The sequence below is a fragment of the Scyliorhinus canicula genome, chromosome 15, assembly GCF_902713615.1.
Source record: "Scyliorhinus canicula chromosome 15, sScyCan1.1, whole genome shotgun sequence".
In the NCBI taxonomy this organism is placed as follows: domain Eukaryota; kingdom Metazoa; phylum Chordata; class Chondrichthyes; order Carcharhiniformes; family Scyliorhinidae; genus Scyliorhinus; species Scyliorhinus canicula.
In genome coordinates, this window is record NC_052160.1 from 89,024,164 (window position 1) to 89,045,234 (window position 21,071).

The following is a 21,071-nucleotide window of genomic DNA, read 5'->3' on the forward strand; positions in this document are numbered from 1 at the left end:
TTGAATTGACGGGAGGGAATTAATTTAGGTACCTGCAGGCGCGAGACTTCATATGCAGGCAGGTCTCAACCTTCCCGCTCCTACCACCAAGGGGTATACAGGACAGGGTAGTTTCCAGAGTGTGGGTGGGAGAAGGGAGGATTTCGGATATTTATAAGGGGCTTATGGGGTCGGAGGAAACACAGACCGAGGAGGTGAAACACAAATGGGAAGAGGAGTTGGGTAGAGAGTTAGAGGGTGGTCTCTGGGTGGATGCGTTGGGTAGAGTCAACGCATCCACAACATGTGCCAGACTCAGCCTGATACAGTTTAAGGTCATTCACCGGGTTCACATGACTGTGGCCTGGATGAGCAGGTTCTTTGGGGTGGAAGACAGGTGCGCAAGGTGTGCGGGAGGACCAGCAAATCATGTCCATATGTCCTGGGCATGCCCAAAGCTTAGGGAATTCTGGCAGGGATTTGTGGATGTCATGTCCAAAGTATTGAAAACAAGGGTGGCATCGAGTCCAGAGGTGGCGATTTTCAGAGTGTCGGAAGACCCAGGAATCCAGGAGGAGAAAGAGGCAGACGTTCTGGCCTTTGCTTCCCTGGTAGCCTGGAGACGGATATTATTAGCTTGGAGGGACTCAAAGCCCCCGAAGTCGGAGACCTGGCTATCTGACATGGCTAGCTTTCTCTGTTTGGAGAAAATCAAGTTCACCCTGAGAGGGTCAATGTTAGGGTTCGCCCGGAGATGGCAGCCGTTCGGCGACATCTAAGTGAATGAAGCTAAGGTACAAATTAGATACAAGCACCGCAACAACCAAACTGGAACCATTAGTAGAATTACAGCCCAAAATTGGAAACAAGGCCATTGTCGGCACAAACCCGCCGGCACAAACATAGCTCCTACTACAAAACTATATTATGTGGTGGCGACTGAGGATAATTGGCCTCTGATTGTAACACACAGCTGCACTCAGATACTCAGCTGAGAAATCCACTCTTTTGTGAATTAGCTTTTATATTCATTGCAATGTACAGGAGTTACACCATCACATGTTTATTGAGCCCTACCCATTAACATAGAGCAGCCAAGAATAATTCTGGGGTCAGGTGAATGTTTGTGAATAAAACTTTGAAATATTTCTAGATTACACATTTTTTTATAACACACTAATAAATCTGCAGCTCCATTGTAAGAGGAAAGGGAAATTCCTGGTCAGAGATTTATGCTCGATGGATTTCTGGAGAGTTCCTTTGAATGGGTAGTTCCACTAAACCTTCTGACTGCTTACCGGAGCTGAAAGGATTTAGGTAAATATTGGTGGTCTTTAACTGTGCAATTAATATAGGACTTAATCTGTGAGTACCAATGTACAGCTTACCCCAATTCTATCAAATCTTGGAGAATAATTAAATCATTTGCTTTCAAAGATTCAATTATATATTAAAAGTTATTTAGCTGATTCAATCCTTCAAAGGATGTGGGCATCACTGGCTAGACCAGAATTTACTGCCTATCCCTAATTGGCCCTGAGACAGTGGTAGTGAGCTGCCTCACTGAACCGCTACAGTCCATGTGGTGTAGGTACATCCACAGTGCAGTTAGGGAGGTCAGTCCAGGGTTTTGACCCAGTGACAGCGAAGAAATGGCGATATATTTCCAAGGATGGTGTGTGGCTTGGAGGGGAACATCCAGGTGGTGGTGTTCCCATGTGTCTGCTGCCTTTGTCCTAATAGAGTTGTCCTAATGGAGGTTTGAAAGGTGCTGCCTAAGGAGCCTTGGTGAGTTACTGCAGTGCATCTTGTAGATGGATACTCACTGCTGCTACTGTGTCGGTGGTGGAGGGGTGCCAATCAAGCAGGCTGTTTTGTCCTGGATGGTGTTGAGCTTCTTGAATGTTGGAGCTGCACTCATCCAGGCAAGTGGAAAGTGTTCCATCATACTCCTGACTTGTGCCCCATAGATGGCAGACAGGCTTTGGGAGTCAGGATCGAGTTACTTACTGCAGGATTCTTAGCCTCCGACCTGCTCTTGTGGCCACAGTATTTATGTGGCTAGTTCAGCTATTTCTAGTCAATCGTAATCCCCAGGATGTCGATAGTGGGGGATTCAGCAATGGTAATGCCACTGAATGTTAAGGGGAAATGGTTAGATTCTCTTATTGGAGATGGTCATTGCCTGGCACTTGTGTAGTGACAATGTTACTTGCCCCATGTCAGCCCAAACCTGGATATTGTCCAGGTCTTGCTATTTCATTATCTGAGGAGGCGTGAATGGTGCTGAACATTGTGCAGTCATCATTGAGTATCCAAACTTCTGATCTGATGATGGAAAGTAATTGATGAAGCAGCTGAAGATGGTTCAGCTCAAGACATTACCCTGAGGAACTCCTGCAGTGATGCACTGGAGCAGAGATGATTGACCTCCAACCACGACAACCGTTGTGTTAAGGATGGCTTGAACAAGTGGAGAGTATGCCCTGATTCCAGTTTTCCTTGGGCTCTTTGATGCTATAATCAATCAAATGTGGCTTTGATATCCAGGGCAGTCACACTCACTCTGGAGTTCAGCTCTTTGTCCACGTTTGCCAAGGCTGTCATGGAGTGACCCTGGTGGAACCCAAACGGCATCTTATCGCTAAGCAAGTGCCAATTGATCACATTGTTGATGACTGCTTCACTTTACTGATGATTAAGAGTAGCGTGACGGGGCAGTAATTGTCAGGGCCCATAGCTTTTGCAGTATCCATCACCTTCAACCGTATTGGTTTACATTTTTTTAATTGGATTTTTAACATTTTATATCAAAAGTTATAAATAATAATAATCTTTATTAGTATTACAAGGGCGTACATTAACACCGCAATGAAGTTACTGTGAAAATCCCCTAGTCACCATACTGAGGGAGAATTCAGAATGTCCAATTCAGCTTTGGGTGGTGCTGCCGATCGGCAGCTAAGTCTCCAGTGGGTGATTGGCAAAAGCCAGGTTGCCCGCCCCTCTCCCCATTAATAGCTCTGATAACTCAAAGACCACCACTACTGGGGAAGGCACCACCCTCAGCTCCACTCTAACCCTGCTCATGGTCTCGAAGGAAGATGTCCAACAAGTCTGGGGCAAGATCTGGGGAGGGATTCTCTGACCTTCCGTGCCGGAATCGAGACCGGGGTGGGGAATAGCCGTTCATGGAGGAAATCCGGCACGATGGCGCTTCTGCGCCCGCACGGTCGACGCTGCACTGGTCGGGGACCATTGGAACAGGTCCCTGTGGCGATTCTTCATGGTCGACCGGCCGAACTCCCGCCGGCATGGTTTACATGAGGTACAACCCGGCGGGAGCTGGGACCCACGGCCGTGGTGGCAGTCCTGGTGGGGGACCCCCCCCGCCCCCTGACTCCGGGGGGGCCTCAGCAGTGGCTAGGCCTATGAGTGGCTGCCACCGATCGGCGGGCCATCACGATCTGGGAGGGACCTACTTTCCTCCGCGCAGGCCCGCTCTGTGGCTCTGCCATGTTGGCGGTGCCCGCGCTAAGGTGGGCCGCTGTGCGCATGTGTGGTTGCACGGTCTAGCTCGTAGGGCTCCGACGGCTGCCAGAGCCGCGGGACGCAAGCAGGGGCTCTGCTAGCCCCTTGGAAAACGGAGAATCACCCTGGACCTTCGAGGAAAAAGTCTTGAGTGATTCCCGCCCGTTCTCCAGCGGGCACGGGGACTTAGTCCCTAGAAGGGAGAATCCTGCCCCTGAACTTCAACCTTTTTTTGGTATCACAAATTGAGTGAAGACTGGCATCTGTGATGCTGAGGATGACCAGAGGAGGCCGAGATGGATAAACCACTTGGCACTGCTGGCTGAAGATTATGGAAAATGCCTTACCAGCCCACTCACCAACAACCTCGCAAGTTACATTCACGCCACACAAGTGCCAGGCAATGACCATCTCCCACAAGAGAGGATCCGACCATCGCCCCTTGAGATTCAATGGCATTACCATCGCTGAATCCCCCACAATTAACATCCTGGAGGTTACCATTGATCAGAAACTGAACTGGACTTGTCACACAAATACTGTGGCTACCAGGGCAGGTCAAAGGCTAAGAATCCTAAGGTGAGTAACTCACCTCCTGATCTCCCAAAACCTGTCCACCATCTACAAGGCACAAGTCAGGAGTGTAATGGAATACTCTCCATTTGCCTGGCTGAGTATAGTTCAAAACACACAAGAAGCTTGTCACCACCCAGGACAAAGCAGCCCACTTGATTATTATCTTCCACAAACATTCAAACCATCCACCACTGATGAACAGTGGCAGCAGTGTGTACTATCTACAATTTACACTGCAGTAACTCACCACGGCTCCTTGGACAACATCTTCCAATCCCACAACCACTACCATGTAGAAGGACAAGAGCAGCAGATACCTAGGGAACCCCACCACCTGGAGGTTCCACTCCAAGTCACTTACTACCCTGACTTGGAAATATATAGCCACTCCTTCACTGTTGCTGAGGCTAGCACAGTGAATGTACCTGCACCTCAAGGATCATGGCCAATCGACCTAATGTGCATGTTGTTGGATTATGAGGGGAAATCAAAGCACCCAAAGGACCACACAGACATGGGGAGAATGTGTAAACTCCAGTCACCCAAAGGCATATCGAACCCAGATCCCTGGTGCTGTGATACAGCAGTGCTAACCACTCTGGCACCCACTGTGTATCACTTGCTGCTTATGCTATTTGGCACACAAGCAGTCCTATGTTGGCACCTCATTTTTCGGTATGCCTGGTTCTGCTCCTGGCACACCTTCCTGCATTCTTCATTGAACCAGGGTTGATCCCCTGGCTCGGTGGTAATGGTAGAGTGGGAGATAAGTCAGGCTTTGAGGTTACACAGATTGGGGTAGAGTACAATTCTGCTGCTGCTGATGGGTCTCATGGTCGCCCAGTCTTGAGTTGCCAGATCGGTTTGAAATGTATCCCATTTAGTCCAGTGGTCGTGCCACACAACGCGATGGAGAGTATCCTCAATGTGAAGATAGGACCTCATCTCCACAAGGACTGTGCACCAGACCAGAATTCAATTTACAAATTTGAACCCAGCTTCCCAGAACATTAGCCTGGGTTCTCTAGATTACTAGTAAAGCAATAATGCCACTACGCCACCTGCCCCCCCCCCCTACTGGAACAAGGTTACTGATTATTGGTAGTATTCTAGGCCACAGGTCAGCGGAAGCAGTGTTCGAATCTCACTCCTGCAAGCACAGATCTAGTCACATCCAGTCGTGAAGACCCAGCCCATCAACTGTAGGGACTCTGTCTCCGCAACCCCCTCCTCCCCCCCAATGGCCACAGCTTAGAAAAACTTTCTTGTTGGAACCTGACTTTTAAATCAGCCAAGAGTAGAAATATTGGAATAAAAGGTAATTTATACCTCCAAGTGTGTCCTTCCAGCCCTTCAGTAAGATCATGGCTGATCTGCAAACCTGACTCGATACACCTCCCATTTCCCCGAATATCTTCAAATAACAAACGGCACTCGGTTTTAAAATTGACAATTGATCTGGCATCAATTGTGTGCAGAAGGGCTCCCTAATTTCACATCTGAAAGGTCTGGCTCTAATTTTTAAGTAATGCCCCCTTGGTGCTGGTCTCCTCAGCCACCAGAAATGGTCTCCCTATATTCACCCCATCTGTTTTCACTCCTTAACTTCCTAAATTCTAAGGAATACTACCTTAGTTTGTACAATCTCTCTAATTTAACCCTCAAGAGGTCAGGGATCATTCCATCATACTCCCTCCAAAGCCAATAGATCCTTCCTGAGGTGGGGTTGCCAGTATACCCACAGTAGTCCAGATGTGGTCTGAGCAGCCAAGACTATCTATAGCTGTAACATTGTACACCGATGCATTCTTGTGAATAATTAAATGTCCTTCTTTTAATCAAGTGAACAAAATGTTCTGGTAAAGAGGCTTGCAGTCCTCCTTAGATTCCCCGTGACTGAGGTGATGGACTCAAAGTAAAAATGTCAGATGAGAGTAAAGTTTCCAATTACGAGTCCAAGCCCCGGTATCAAAAAAGGATGCTTTACTGCTCTCCTTCTCTGCTTTTCTCCAAGCTGCATCATTATTTCCGTCTTGTACATCGTCTAACTCACCATGCTGAATGTGTCAGCCCACACGCTGCTGTGATAAAGTCCTGGAGGGCAATTAGAACCAGAACGTAATAAAAGATGATGGCTCTAGGAGAGGAAATTGAAGAGCACAAACATACCACACTGAGCACCCACAAAGCGGGTTTGTTTTGCATACCAAGGCTTTAATGTTAAAGATTTTAGATCTGGTGTAACCAAGCAGGCCTTGAAATCAGCTTTGCAAATCAAGCACAGGGCGTTAACCGGTGGATTAATTTTCTTTTCAAATTATGTTAATTATACGATTGCAAGGTAATAACAAACGCAATAATTACTGTTTAATGTTAATGATATTTTACCTATATGACAACAGATCATGGCTTTCTATCATCTGAACCTATCGTCTGTGCTAACCACAGCGCAATCAGTCAGAGGAGGGTCCGGTTCACAAACTAAAACCATGAACCTAAACCATTACAGGCAGACTCCCATGCTTTTCCTTTTATATTGAGAGGCTTCAGAGTTGTCTCTGCCAACCTGGCCCCACCAGTGACTTCTACAATATTGTTAGACGATTGATGTTAAATAATGCATTCCCTGGGAACATTACCTGTGGGATGACTCATAGTAGTTCTCTGTAATAGTTAAAATAAAAGAAATAGAGAATGTCAGATTGTTATGTGGTGGCATGATTTGCAGGTATGACAATAGAAGCATAGGAATTGTTAAATGGAAAAAAAGACCACACTCTTCTCCCAGAATAAACTACCAAACACTGAATGCGTCTTGTAATCTTTAATAGGTATTTGACTCCTCTTGCAATGCACAAGAGAGAAAATAAAACAGGTAATTTCTACAGGGACAAAAACATTGAAATTAAACATACAACAAAATGGTTTCCAGTTCAAAAGTCAGTAATTCACGTGTGGAAAAAGAGATATTAAGCTCCTAAGTATCAGAGAGACCATTAACGCAGAGAATAAAAAACGCTATTGGGGCTAATGTGGCACATTTACACACTTCAGAAAGATGTTCCACTGAAATAAACACATTTATCAAGTTGCACACAGATTAACGTGCTCAACCTACAGAAGACCCCCAAAGATTCCTGCCTTTGTGTGCATTCGACTGCCTCATACGGTGTATGGCGCGACGGTCCAACTCAAATGCAGTGTCTCTTCCTCCCTCTGTTATGGATCATGTGATCTCACATGCTCAAAGCCCATGCTAACTCCTCTCCTGGAGGAGTATATTTGTCGTACCAGAGCTGTGGTCTCAGGCGTATTATTCTGCAGCTTTCATACCGGGGCAGAATCTACACCGGGTATTACTATGAAATCAAAAGCTGTAATTCTAGGGACTTATTCAGAATAAAGCAACAGGGCAGCATCAGAGGGAATATAACTCTGAGCGAAAACTGATGCAGCATATTTCTATTGAAAACAACATTAATCACAGTTCCGAAAACAAAATCTGGTTAACAAACATACAATATCCAGTAGTTCTTTTCCAGTAAATTTGTACAAGTTAACAGTGCAATGACTAAGCTATATATTAATTTGCAAATTTCTACAATACATAATCGCATTGAAGCATCTCAAAACACTTCATAAAATGAATTGTACTAAGTGTGGTGATTATGTCGGCAATAATTAACAGCTTCTGTGATGAACCGTCCCATTATGAAAAAAAAGCGAGCAAAGCTAAGCGGAACCTAGCAGTTTTTGCAATGTGTGTTCATTAAGCCAGAAAGATTTGACATCGCAATAAAGTGTTGTTTAATTTTGCAGCAAGAGCTTACTGAACATGTCTTGCAGGTAGCCGCTAATTTGATTTTTAGAGTAAGACGAGCCAAGAGGAATTAAACCTGACTTGGCAAACCTGAACATTTCAAAGAAAAATATGAGCTGATCCACAGATTAAAGGACTTTCAAAGTCAGGAGTAGCTGATGGGAATGGCGATGTGATAGATTTGTTTACTGCCAGCAGGTGATGATCTGGTGAGTGATTCCCCGGACATTAGGATGGGATGATGTTATATATATTGAATGCACACAATCTACACTGTTTTCCAATATTGCCAGCCCATGAGTGTAACAAAATAAATACTGACTTCACGTCTCAGGTTATCCACTGCGCCTTTGGCTTCTACTTCAACATGCAAAACACACAGATTCCTGCAACTAGCAGACAAATATCAGTTAAAAACGAATTTTTAAGACATCATACACCAAAGTATTTTGTGAAAAGTAGAAGTATTCATAAAACAATTTGCAATCCACTTTTTCTGTCTCACAAAAATGCAACAGACAAACTTCCTGCATAAAAGTGGTACACACCTCAGCACTAACTAGTTACTGACTTACATAAACCAAGAGTAGCTAGGAGATTCCAGTGGTGTCTTTGAGAAGCTTTGCTTTAAATGTCCAACTCCTGTACAACTACTTGTCGTCAAAAAGATTCAAGAGGCTTCCTGAAAATAAACGTATAGTTACACTGGACAAAGATGGCAAACATACCATTTATCTTGTTTCCCTACTCTAACTCTCAAAGGCGTAAAAAGGTTAGATACTGGAAACCAACTGACAACTGAAATAGATTAACGCCCAGACATGATTGAGTCCAGGGATCTGCCGAACCTACAAGAATGATCAGAAAACTAGTAACCTCACTGCTACCATTAAAATGTGATCAAAGAGCAGGAAGATTTCATGGGCACAGTCATGCCAAATTGAGGCTAGTCTAAAAGTCTTAACACTTCAGTCTTTCGCCAACTGTTGCAGAATTTATCTTGCCAACTTGTTCAAGCGAGTGAGTACCTACAAACTGTGAAAAAACTGAACAACATGTTTGCAGGCAGCATAAGCATCCCTTTAACACCTAAAGCTTCAACTTTGGTTCTGTTGATTTGCTTCACTGAATCACTTTGCGGTAGTTTTAGTCCCCTTTCAGATGGTGTTCTTTCCATTAAAATTAGAGAAGCATTTCTTGACAAATAAGAAGTACATTTGGTGAATTCCTACAAGGTCTCCATGAGAAGAGTTGACTAACCTGCTGGATCTCCTTTCAGCAACACACAGTAGCATCCTTGCCTTGCAAGTGCTGATACATGACACAGGACAGGAATGTACTGTAACCTCTTTTACTCCAGTCTGTATGTTAGAGGCCTATTCAACATGACTATAACTTGCTCAACTAGGATCGATGGATTGTCTTGAATAAAACGTATTCTGTTTGGTCAGTTAGTCACCTCCAGCAGAGAAACTCTAACTGCAATAAAAACATTTTAATGATGGTTTTCTGTCGTTTCTTTGTCTTGTGCTGTGGTACATTACTTGCCATCTAACACCAGATACAAGTAACAGGGAAACCTGTTGCTCAGACCTTGACCAATAGCAATACTCTCAGTCCTCCCAGTACATTAGCTGTGGCTGGAAATTAATTACACAAGTTATGTCAGAAATCAATGTGCGCCCAACCATTCCATGATGCAATAAAACAGATTATTATAGCAGAGGTATCAGCTATGGTCATCCATCTTAATACAAGTTCAACAGATCACAGTTTAAAAAATGATTAATTTCTGTCTGGATCCTCATAAGTACAAAGCTTGACCATTGTAGTTTGAATATCTGCCTCAATTAAAATATCAGGCTGAGTCCCGCTGGTTGCTTGTTTGGAAGGAGTGTTGAAACATTTCAAAGGAACTTCTTATGAGCCAACAAAGCAAATACCTCAACTGACCAAAAGTGCAGAAATGAGTAGCTGTATGAAATAATGGAGATAGCAACCTGCATCATTAGAATAGCATAGTAATACTCTAACTCCAACACAAATCTAGTCATTTGAACATCACTTCGGAATAAAAATGCCTGTGCTTTTGGGCTTTATAAATTTTAGTGAGCTGCAGTGTTTCCGCAGCAACAATTACACTTTGTCATGAGAGGCCAAAGAGTGAACTGACATTAAGAAACTCCTCCTGAAAAGAGCATTCAATCACACCATTCAGCACTGGGTTTCATTCCGAAACAAATGTTTAGAACATACTCGCTGCAAGGTGGCCAGGGAGCCTCCGCTTCTGCTTGGACTTCTTTCAACCTGGGCAGTCAGCATCTCACTGGAGCAGCGGCCACATGACAAAACATTCTTTAAATCACGTTTAGAAAGCCCTTTAATCTATGAGCGAGCTAAATCAAAGAGCTCCAGTGTAGTTTTTTTCAATCAAAAGTTAACACAAGGATTTAGCCCAAGAGCATTCCTTTAAAACAACTTCCCAAAGTAACAAAATATTTCAAAATGCTTGAAAACTCATAAATTAAGATTGGAAAGTAGGGTTCATGAGCTCCAAATCTGAGCTCTACATTATTAAAAAAGAATATCACAGGATGATTAGGATAGGAAGTGCATGTTAATATTAAATATGTGACATTCAGCATTCGGCACCATGCAACAACAGGAGAACACTTACACAATGCAGCACTATAAAACTCAGCTTCATTAAGGATGAGGAGGAGTTTGTGTCTCATGATCGACGCCATCATCCTTAGTGAATGTAAACCAAATAGTCTGCGTGTATTTTACAGTAGATGAAACTTATTTACCATTCATAACACAAGTTCCTTTAATTTACCTCCGGTGAAACATTCACAGTGAGGACCAATTGAAAACTGCAGTCACCTTGCAGTGACAAGAATACTGAAGAGAAATGTGTTTTATCCACAAAGTTTCACAGTTTAACTGTGCAGTATATGATATTGGACAGAGAGATAGAGGGGAAAAAAAGAGAAGAAATAATCTGTACACTTACTGCTGTCTCAGGCTTTCCTTCTCCGTACTTGATGATTTTGAACTTTTATCTCGAGGTCCCTCAGGGATGTGATCCACAAAGTTCCCTTTAATTACAATATGAACGGGGTAGAAGGCTTTGTGCAGCACTCTTTATTATCATTGTCATAGGAGTGGGAAGGGGGATCGGATTGCATAGAGCACCCCATCACTTTAACAGGAAAAGCAGGGAGAATTTGGTGTGTGTCTTGGTAGTGAAGCTCTAATATATATTTTGCTGCCAAAGCTTCCCCACACGTGTAAGGTTTTAATCTTTTGAACATTTAATTAGGGAGCTGTACTTAAAGGTGACATTAGGGGATTCACTTTACAGAAACACATCCTCAAAGGGAATACCATGCAAACTGTTTAAATGCTTCACTTTGATGTGTGATGCATATAACCGGACTGGTTAGAATAAAGCTGGGAGACAGCATTAAGTTTTCAGAACTAACACCAACTTTCAAGGTTCAAAGTGAAAACATGACTAGGCCTGAATCACTGAGTTGAAAGAAGGGACGTTTAGCTAAGCATCTTGTGTCGGTCAAAGACGGTTTTCCGCTGCTCCTGCACTTGACGCTTCCAGCGCTGCTGGGCTCCCTCCACTCTCTCGAGAACAGTGTTGGCACGGGCTTGTGCATGGGATGGAGCAAATGGGCGAGTGTCCTGTAATAAAGACAAAAATTAAAGTGGATGATTAGCCCTCATTGCATTTATTATGTCTTCCTTGTCAAGTCTGGTTTAGTCATATTGCTATGCTCAATACTTCTCTGTCTCATTTATTCCTTCTAAGGTATAGGCATGACATCCTAAACATTCTTCCTGTTCAAGATGATGGCAACGCAATTCACTACTGAAGCTCAGATCAAGCCACACCATTCCTTCCCCCAACTTTCATTATTCCCATCTTAAATCCTTCAAATCTCAAATTCCTTGTTCCATAGTCATTCTTTCTGATTTATTGCATCTCCTTTGTCACTCCTTCCAAACTGGTCCCTTACTTGGTTTTGCTATAATTATAAAATCAATTGCACACATTACCAGAGTTAACAATGCAAATGTCAGCAGATACAATACACAGCATCATTAACATGGTTCCAAGATGGTTCACAGGAGCATTATCCAACAAAATGTGACACCGAGCCATACAAGGAGATAGCAGGACAGTTTTGGACAAAGAGAGCAACTGAAGAGAGATGTTTAGGGATTATAGGGAAGGAATTTCAGAGCGTAGACCCTAGCCGCCAATGATAAAGTAATGGAGTGGGGGTGTGCAATAAGTTTGATTCAGAAGTAAATATATAATCAGAGAAACTAACATTCAGTTAGCGATGAAGGGAAACCTGATGGCAAAAGTGTCTAGATTTTTGTAATGTCAAAGCTCCATCCAGTTTATGAGGCGCTTGTCCACAGAGCGGGCAGGACATGAACTGGAAGTGTCAGCCTAATACCAGAGGAAAAATACATGAAAATATATAAGGAAGGCACTGAATAACCTACACATTCCTGATGTTTATATGTGCTTAATAATGTTTATGTCCATTAAGGTTTGATGTTGCAACATTAGCTGTGTGTTTTGTGATTAAAGGGTGCAAGTAATACATTGACTCTATGGTTTTAAAAGAAGTCTTTCTTTTTTGGCACTTCTCGATCTGTTCCATCTTTTCTCCCATCTTGAAACCTATCGTACAAGGAACGCCCAGCTTCTGTCGCGACACGACGGACTACCTACAGAAACTCAGCACCCATGGACCAGTTGAACCAGGACCATTCCTCGTCACAATGGATGTCTCGGTACTCTACATGGGATATGGCGCTCGACTCATCGATCGACACCACCATTACACTTGGGAACACCACCCACCAGGTACGCGGTACATACTCGTGCGACTCGACCAACGTTGTCTACCTCATACGCTGCAGGAAAGGATGTCCCGAAGCGTGGTACATTGGCGAGACGATCCAGACCCTGCGACAGCGGGTGAACGGACATCGTGCGACAATCGCCAGGCAGGAATGTTCCCTTCCAGTCGGGGAACACTTCAACAGTCAAGGGCATTCAGCCTCTGATCTCCGGGTAAGTGTTCACCAAGGCGGCCTTCAGGAGGTGCGACAACTCAGAATCGCCGAGCAGAAACTTATAGCCAAGTTCCGCACACATGAGTACGGCCTCAACCGTGACCTTGGATTCATGTTGCATGACATTCACCCCCTCACCATCTGGCCTGGGCTTGCGAAATCCTACCAACTGTCCTGGCTTGAGACAATTCACAGCTCTTTAACCTGGGTTACCCCTATCTGTGGATGTGTAAAGACTTATTTACCTGCAAATGCTCGCATTCAAAGCATTGTCTTGCATCTTTGACTTTGTCTATATATATGTTTCTGGAACATACCTCTTCATTCACCTGAGGAAGGAGCAGAGCTCCGAAAGCTAGTGTTTGAAACAAACCTGTTGGACTTTAACCTGGTGTTGTAAGACTTCTTACTGTACTCATCTTTTTTTTGCCAGCAGGTTTGGACTCGACGTTTTTAGGTCACGGGAGGGGAAGGGTTTGGAGAGATTTGGATCCTCTTTGTGAGGGGAAGTTTGCCAGCATTAAGGAAAACTATTTTGTGTATATACAGTCCGACCCTATCAGTGCAATCGGCCCCATTGAATGAGGTAAAGATGAAATGGGTGGGTTAGGGTTAATTTGGTTAAATAGTTTTATATTGTTTTGTTTACAATGAAAACTTTTCAATAAACATATTTTTAAAAACGAATCAGATTTTGAAGGGACTTGACAGGTTAAATGCTGGGAGGATGTTTCTACTTAAGGGGGAATCCAGAACTAGAAGATACAGTTTAAAAATTAGGGGTCTCCAATTTACAAAATGTATTTTATTCCAAATATATATGAAAAGTTACAACACTTTGGTAAACAAACTTCCCAACACACAACTGTACAGTTTGTACTAATTTTCCCCGTTTTTGCCCTCGCCCCCCACCCCCCGTGATGAACAACACCTCAAACATGGTGACGAACATCCCCCACCTTGCCTCGAAACATTCCACGGAACCCCTTAACTCGTATTTGATCTTTTCCAGCTGAAGAAAGTCATATAAGTCACCCAGCCAGGCCCTGCTGCCCGCCACTCCAATAGAATTCATCACCGGGCAATCAGAGAAGCTAAGGCCACAACATCGGCCTTCCACCTCTCCATCAGCTCCGGCTTCTCTGATATCCCAAATATCACCACCAAAGGGTCCGGCCTAACCTCCTTCTCCACTATCCTTGCTAGCGCCGCGAATGCTCCTGCCCAGAATTTTTCCAACTTTTCACAGCCCCAGAACATGTGCGTGCGATTCACTGGCCCCGCCCACACTTCTCACCCATCTGCCACTCCCTGAAAGAACCCACTCATTCTTGCCTGCGTCATATGTACCCTGTATATGAACTGTATCAGGCTCACCCTTGCGCAAGAGGTCGTATTTACCCTGCGTAATGCCTCACTCCATACTCCCCAGTTTATCTCCTCTCCCAGCTCCCCTTCCCACTTCTCCTTAATCGTCACCAGCTGCTCACCTCCCTGTTCTCCCATCCACCTTTATATGTCTCCAATCCTGCTCTCTCCTTCTACATCCGGAAGCAGCAGTCGCTCCTAAGGGTGTACCTCGGCAACCTGGGGAAATCTTTCCAAACCTTCCGTGCGAAGTCCCTTATCTGCAGGTACCTAACTCATTTCCTCTGTGAAGTTCTACCCTCTCCTTCAATTCATCTATACTGGCAAACCCTTCTTCCATATAAAAATCCCTCACCTTAACCAGACCAACTTCTCTCCACTTCCTATATGTGCCATCTACCCCCCCCGGTACGATACCGTGGTTTTCAAACAACGGCGTTAACAACGACACTCCCTCTATCCTAAATTGCCTGCTCAGCTGGTTCCAGATTTTCACCGTGGACTGCACCCACCGGGCTGCCCGAGTACCTGCTTGTAGCCATTGGCAATGCCGCCGTCACCATAGCCCTTAAGCTGGACCCTCTACAGGATTCCTCCTCCATCCTAACCCATTCTACTCCCTATCCTTCCCACCATCATCTCACATTGTCCACATTCACCGCCCAATAATACAGTAATGCAGCAGGTTTGGCAACGCAAACTTGCCCTGCTGCCTCTGAAACCCGTGGCACCTTCCCTGTCCATACAAAGTCTGAAATAATTGTGTCCAGTTTCCGGGGGGAGGTCTCCCATTCAAGATTGCGATAAGGAGAAATGTTTTCTTTCAGAAGATCGCTAGTCTCTGGAATTCTCTTCCACAGAGAGCAGTGGAGGCCGAGTCCTTGAATATATTTAAGACTGGGCTAGAAAAATCTTTAACTGACAAAGGAGTCAAGGGTTATAGAGGCACACAGGAAAGTGGAGTTGAGGCCACAGTCAGCCAGTCACGGTCTTATCAAATGGTGTGACAGGCTAGAAGGGCCGAATGGCCTATTCCTTGTTCTTGTGTCCCCCACCAACCCCATACCCAAGTTTCTGTTCCCATCATTAGCGTGATTCTGCAAAAACTGCATGAGGATTGTGTGCAATTGTGACAATGAGGTGACAGTAGAAAATTGACCCAACTAGACTCCAACGTACTGTATCAGCATAAAACCATAAAGATGTACGCTGTTCACAAGTCATCAAACCTAGGTTATGTTTTACAGTTGTGTTTCAGTCGAAAATGCCACAGTTGATGTAATGTAAGTGTCACCACAGTCCCAGCGGACCATAGGCTGTTCTCCTCTTTGAGAGCTGTCCGGTGTGATTTAACCCAAGGGTCACCACACCACAGGCGAGGGGCAAGGTTGAGAAGGTGGAGCCTCAGCAGGTACAGGAATTGAACCCGCACTGTTGCCACTGCTAACAAACCAGTCTAGCCAACTGAGCTAACCGATCCCCAATTCCATAGTGTCTGTTTGCTATAAAGTACCCAGAGATAGGAAAAGCAGAGTTCTTCTCCAAGAATACAACCACCAAATTACTCCCATTTATCGGTCATTGAAAAACATACAATGCAAATATTCAGAACTTTAAAGGGCTCTGAGACCAGAGAAGCTCGGACGTTCTCTATAGAGCTGAAGCTGCTATGGGATATTTCATATGAGTCTTCAAAATCACAAAGGATTGACAGTGTAAACAAAGAGAAATGGTTCTTATGGCAGGAGGATCGGCAACCCAACATCATCTGAAAGCACCGTGGATTACATGGCAGAAAGTACTATATAAATAACAGGGAAATTAGGAAGGGCACATGTGGGAGAACTGGGAATGAGGTCTAGTCTCCACGTTACAATGAAAGAATTAGAAGCACTGGAGGTGCAAAAATGATTTACTAGGGTGACACCAACCCAGGGGTTGGAGCTCTCAGGAAAGACTGAACAGGCTGGAGCGCTGTTTTTTTCCCAGACAAAATCGAGGAATGACTAGAGAGGTACTTTGATTTTGAAAGTGGTTACTTGGATCGATGTGGTGAAGATATTTCCACTCGCTGGGGCAACAACAACATGGGTCACAGGTGTAAGATAGTCAGAAAAGAATCCAGTAAGGAATTCAGAAGTAACTTCTTTACCCAGAGAGTGATTAGAATGTGGAACTTATCAGCACAGGGAGTAGTTTTGAGGTGACTAGTATAGAAGCTAGATAAACTCATGAAGAAGGAGGACATGCTGATGAGGTTAGATGTGGAGGGTGGGACAGGGTTGGCATGAAGCTGTTGGGCTGAATGGCCTGTTTCTCTGCTGTTAATACGATGTAATCAGGGGGAAGGTTCTATGTAATCAGAGGATAGGTGAAAAGATTAAAAAAGAAAACAGATGATCTGGAATGCTCGATTTGAAAAATATAGTGGAAGTTAATTCAACAGTAACTCTCAAAAAGGAATTGGATAAATACTTAAAAAGGAAATATCAACAAGACTGTGAGCACCTTTTATAAGGGAATGGGACAAATTGGACAACTCCTTTAAGAGCTGATCTCTCTGTGCTGTCGGATACAATCATACATGGGAGGGTGGTACAGAATACTGATGTTCAGCTTGCCCCATGTTACTGATGCTAGATCCATGCTGAAGAGTCTAGGGTTGATAGGTAACTGCTATAAATGGACTAACGACTATTTAACTGTGGATTATTATGTTTAAGGTTTAAAATCTTCAAGGTTCTCTTTACATTTTTGAATTTTTAAAATAATCTTTCCAACAAAGTATAAAACCAGCTCATGTCTCCATGAACGAGGAAGCGTTTTTATCTTCCAACATTTTACTCATCATGGTTTGATGATGTAGTACTCAAATTTCACACTGCTTTAAAGAAAGGAAGTTGTATTGTTCTCAACAACTTGTGGTGAAGCCTGCGCTAACTTGCAAGCTTCAGAACTGCAGAAGTGAGTTCATTCAGTTCACTGCAATAAGTGTTAAATCTGTGATATCCCACAAAATAACTGACTAGGTAATTACTGGTCAGTGACAGTACACAGATTAGCTGGCTGGGTAAATACTGGTCTGCGACAGTACAGAGATTAACTATCTGGTTAAATACTGGTCTGTGACAGTACAGAGATTAACTATCTCGCTAAATACTGATCTATGACAGAACACAGATTAACTGACTGGGTAAATACTGGTCTGTGACAGGACACAGATTAACTGTCTGGGTAAATGCTGGTCTGTGACAGGACAGATTAACTGACTGGGTAAATACTGGTCTGTGACAGGACACAGATTAACTGACTGGGTAAATGCTGGTCTGTGACGAGACAGATTAACTGTCTGGTTAAATACTGGTCTGTGATAGTACGCAGAATAATTGTCTGGGTAAGTACTGCTCTGTGACAGTACAGAGATTAACTATCTCGCTAAATACTGATCTATGACAGAACACAGATTAACTGTCTGGGTAAATACTGGTCTGTGACAGGACACAGATTAACTGACTGGGTAAATACTGGTCTGTGACAGTACGCAGAATAATTGTCTGGGTAAGTACTGCTCTGTGACAGTACAGAGATTAACTGTCTGGGTAAATACTGGTCTATAACAGGACATAGTTTAATTGTCTGGGCAAATACTGGTCTGTGACAGAACACAGATTAACCATCTGGATAAATACTGGTCTGTGACAGTACAGGGATTAACTGTCTGGGTAAATACTGGTCTATAACAGTACAGAGATTACTTGTCTGGGTAAACACTGGGCTATAACAGGACACAGATTATCTGTCTGGGTAAATACTGGTCTGTGACAGAACACAGATTAACTCTCTGGGTAAATACTGATCGACAACAGTACATAAAGTAACTGTCTAGGTAATTACTGGTCTGTGATAGGATACAGATTAACTGTCTGGGCAAATACTGGTCTGTGACAGTACAGAGATGAACTGTCTGGATAAACACTGGTCTGTGACAGTGCATAGATTAACTGTCTGGGTAAATACTGGTCTGGGACAGTAGAGAAATTAACTGTCTGGGTAAATACTGGTCTGGGACAGTAGAGAAATTAACTGTCTGGGTAAATACTGGTCTGGGACAGTAGAGAAATTAACTGTCTGGGTAAATGCTGGTCTGTGAGAGTACACAGATTAACAGTCTGGGTGAATACTGGTCTGTAACAATGCACAGTTTAACTGTCTGGGTAAATACTGGTCTATAACAGTGCACAGATTAACTGTCTGGGCAAATACTGGTCTGTGACAAGACATTGATTAACTGTCTGGGGTAAATACGGCTCTGTGTCTAGACACAGATTAACTGTCTGGGTAACTACTGGTCCGTGACAGTACAGGGAACAACTGTCTGGGTAAATACTGGTCTGTGACAGGACACAGATTAATTGTCTAGGTAAGTACTGCTCTATGACAGTACACAGATTAACTATCTGGGAACGTACTGCTCTCTGACAATATACAGATTAACTGTCTAGGTAAATACTGCTCTATGACAGTACACAGATTAACTGTCTGGGTAGGTACTGCTCTATGACAGTACACAGATTAACTATCTGGGAACGTACTGCTCTCTGACAATATACAGATTAACTGTCTAGGTAAATACTGGTGTATGACAGTACACAGATTAAACTGCCTAGGTAAATACTGGTCTGTGACAGTGCACAGATTAACAGAAGTGTTTTTCTGTGATGATACGCAGACTAACTATTTGGGTAAATATCAGTCTCTGATGGTATTTGGTGATGATACTGCATTACTTTGTGTTTAGCATGCATCAACTTTTCATAAGTAGTAATAGCCTGTAGGCAATATGCAATTGAGAAATTTCAGATGATGCAGGTCATCTCTGTCTATTTAGGAATATGTTTTGCTACTTTTCTCTGATTCCCCCGACACATCCAAGTCTGTTTGAAAGGAAAAGTGATCAAAGTCTCCTGCAATCTGTCAGCAATGAATTATCCTGTACAAAATAGCCAATATTGAAGTGACCCTGAAAGACATCACATCATTTGAAAAGTACCAACAGGGACCTCAATGTGGATAGCTTTCATGGATGGCCAACAAGTCACCTAAATTTATTTCATTTCCATGACTGACAGCAGACTTACACTGTGTCTGCATTCATCTTTCCAGATTGCAATGTATTATGTTACATTTTCCGATGATCAATCCTCAACTAAACACACTTGGATTAATTTTCTTCAAACTTGTCTATATTGCTCGCATCTCCCATCATTAACAATTGTAACATTACCAAAGCTGCCAATGATTGTATAATTACATATAGTATAAGCTGCAGAATGGAGTCTACCAGGATTCAACTACTAACTGCCTCATAACTTTTTTTGCTAACCATAAGGGCAGCATGGTAGCATTGTGGATAGCACAATTGCTTCACAGCACCAGGGTCCCAGGTTCGATTCCGGCTTGGGTCACTGTCTGTGTGGAGTCTGCACATCCTCCCCGTGTGCGCGTGGGTTTCCTCCGGGTGCTCTGGCTTCCTCCCACAGTCCAAAGATGTGCAGGTTAGGTGGATTGGCCTTGATAAATTGCCCTTAGTGTCCAAAATTGCCCTTAGTGTTGGGTGGGGTTACGGGGTTATGGAGATAAGGTGGAGGTGTTGACCTTGGGTAGGGTGCTCTTTCCAAGAGCCGGTGCAGACTCGATGGGCCGAATGGCCTCCTTCTGCACTGTAAATTCTATGATATCTATGATAAGCTTGCTGTTCCTATTTTGCAAACTCATCTTTAATCCAGCTCGCTAACTAAACAACTTCACTTTAACAAACGCTGCAATCGCAAAACTTCAGTAATCTCTCCTCATATGTCTGCTGGATTGCACTGTTTGGTTAATTGAATCACCTTATCTGATTGAAAATTTGCAGAAGAAGGGCAGGTGGGTAAAGAGGGATTGGGGCAAATGCGGGCAAGTGGGACTAGCTTAGTGATATAAACTGGGCGGCATGGACATGCTGGGCCAAAGGGCCTGCTTCCATGCTGTAAACATCTATGATCTATGAAGAAGCTCTCTAGTCAATACGTTAAGTGGATTATATTTTGTACAGGATCTTAAACCTCCTTCCATCAGCTTCCAATAATATAAAATCCACATAAGAGCAAGGTTGGGGTATAGGGCTGGACAAACATACACTACAATATAATTTAGAGGTGAAAACTGGGATTGAAACTAAAGCGCAAATTGCATTAAGTGTTTAAAAATGAATTGTGGCAGAACTGGGCAGCATTCTGCAGCTTATATCACAATCATTGTACAAATTGAGTTGCATTGAAAGCATGCACCAGTTAAAAACTTCGAGGGTATCGCTGGAAAGACCAACATTTATTGCTGTCCAGTTACCCTCCCACAATACTGTTGGTTCAAGGAATTTGACCCAGCGACAACCTGCTTACTTCACTGGGTTGCCCCACAGTGCAATGTTGGAAGTCAAAGCCTTGGTCAGGAGGGTTCACTCCTCCAGCTTTCATTTGGCCGAGCCGCAAAGTGCCTGCTTCAGTATGCAGCTGACATCAGCACTTTGTGTCAAGTACTGCACTGTACAACTATCTGCAGAGATGGTGACCTCGTAGCTGATACAGAACCTAATATTTACTGTGCTTCTTCCAACAACAGGAAAGTTCTAACTTGAAGGACAGAG

The 21,071-nt window shown here is 43.7% G+C and overlaps 1 protein-coding gene across 2 annotated transcripts in view; it reads right to left on the reverse strand.

Moving 5' to 3' along the window:
* Positions 1–6,895: 6,895 nt before the first annotated feature.
* The window catches only part of tmem9 (transmembrane protein 9), a 103,222-nt gene continuing 89,046 nt past the window's right edge, over positions 6,896–21,071 (reverse strand). For both annotated transcript variants that reach the window (XM_038820979.1, XM_038820978.1), the window contains one exon: positions 6,896–11,605. In XM_038820979.1, coding sequence (XP_038676907.1) covers positions 11,462–11,605 — 144 coding nt within the window. In that variant the 3' untranslated portion in view covers positions 6,896–11,461. The remainder of the gene's footprint in view (positions 11,606–21,071) is intronic.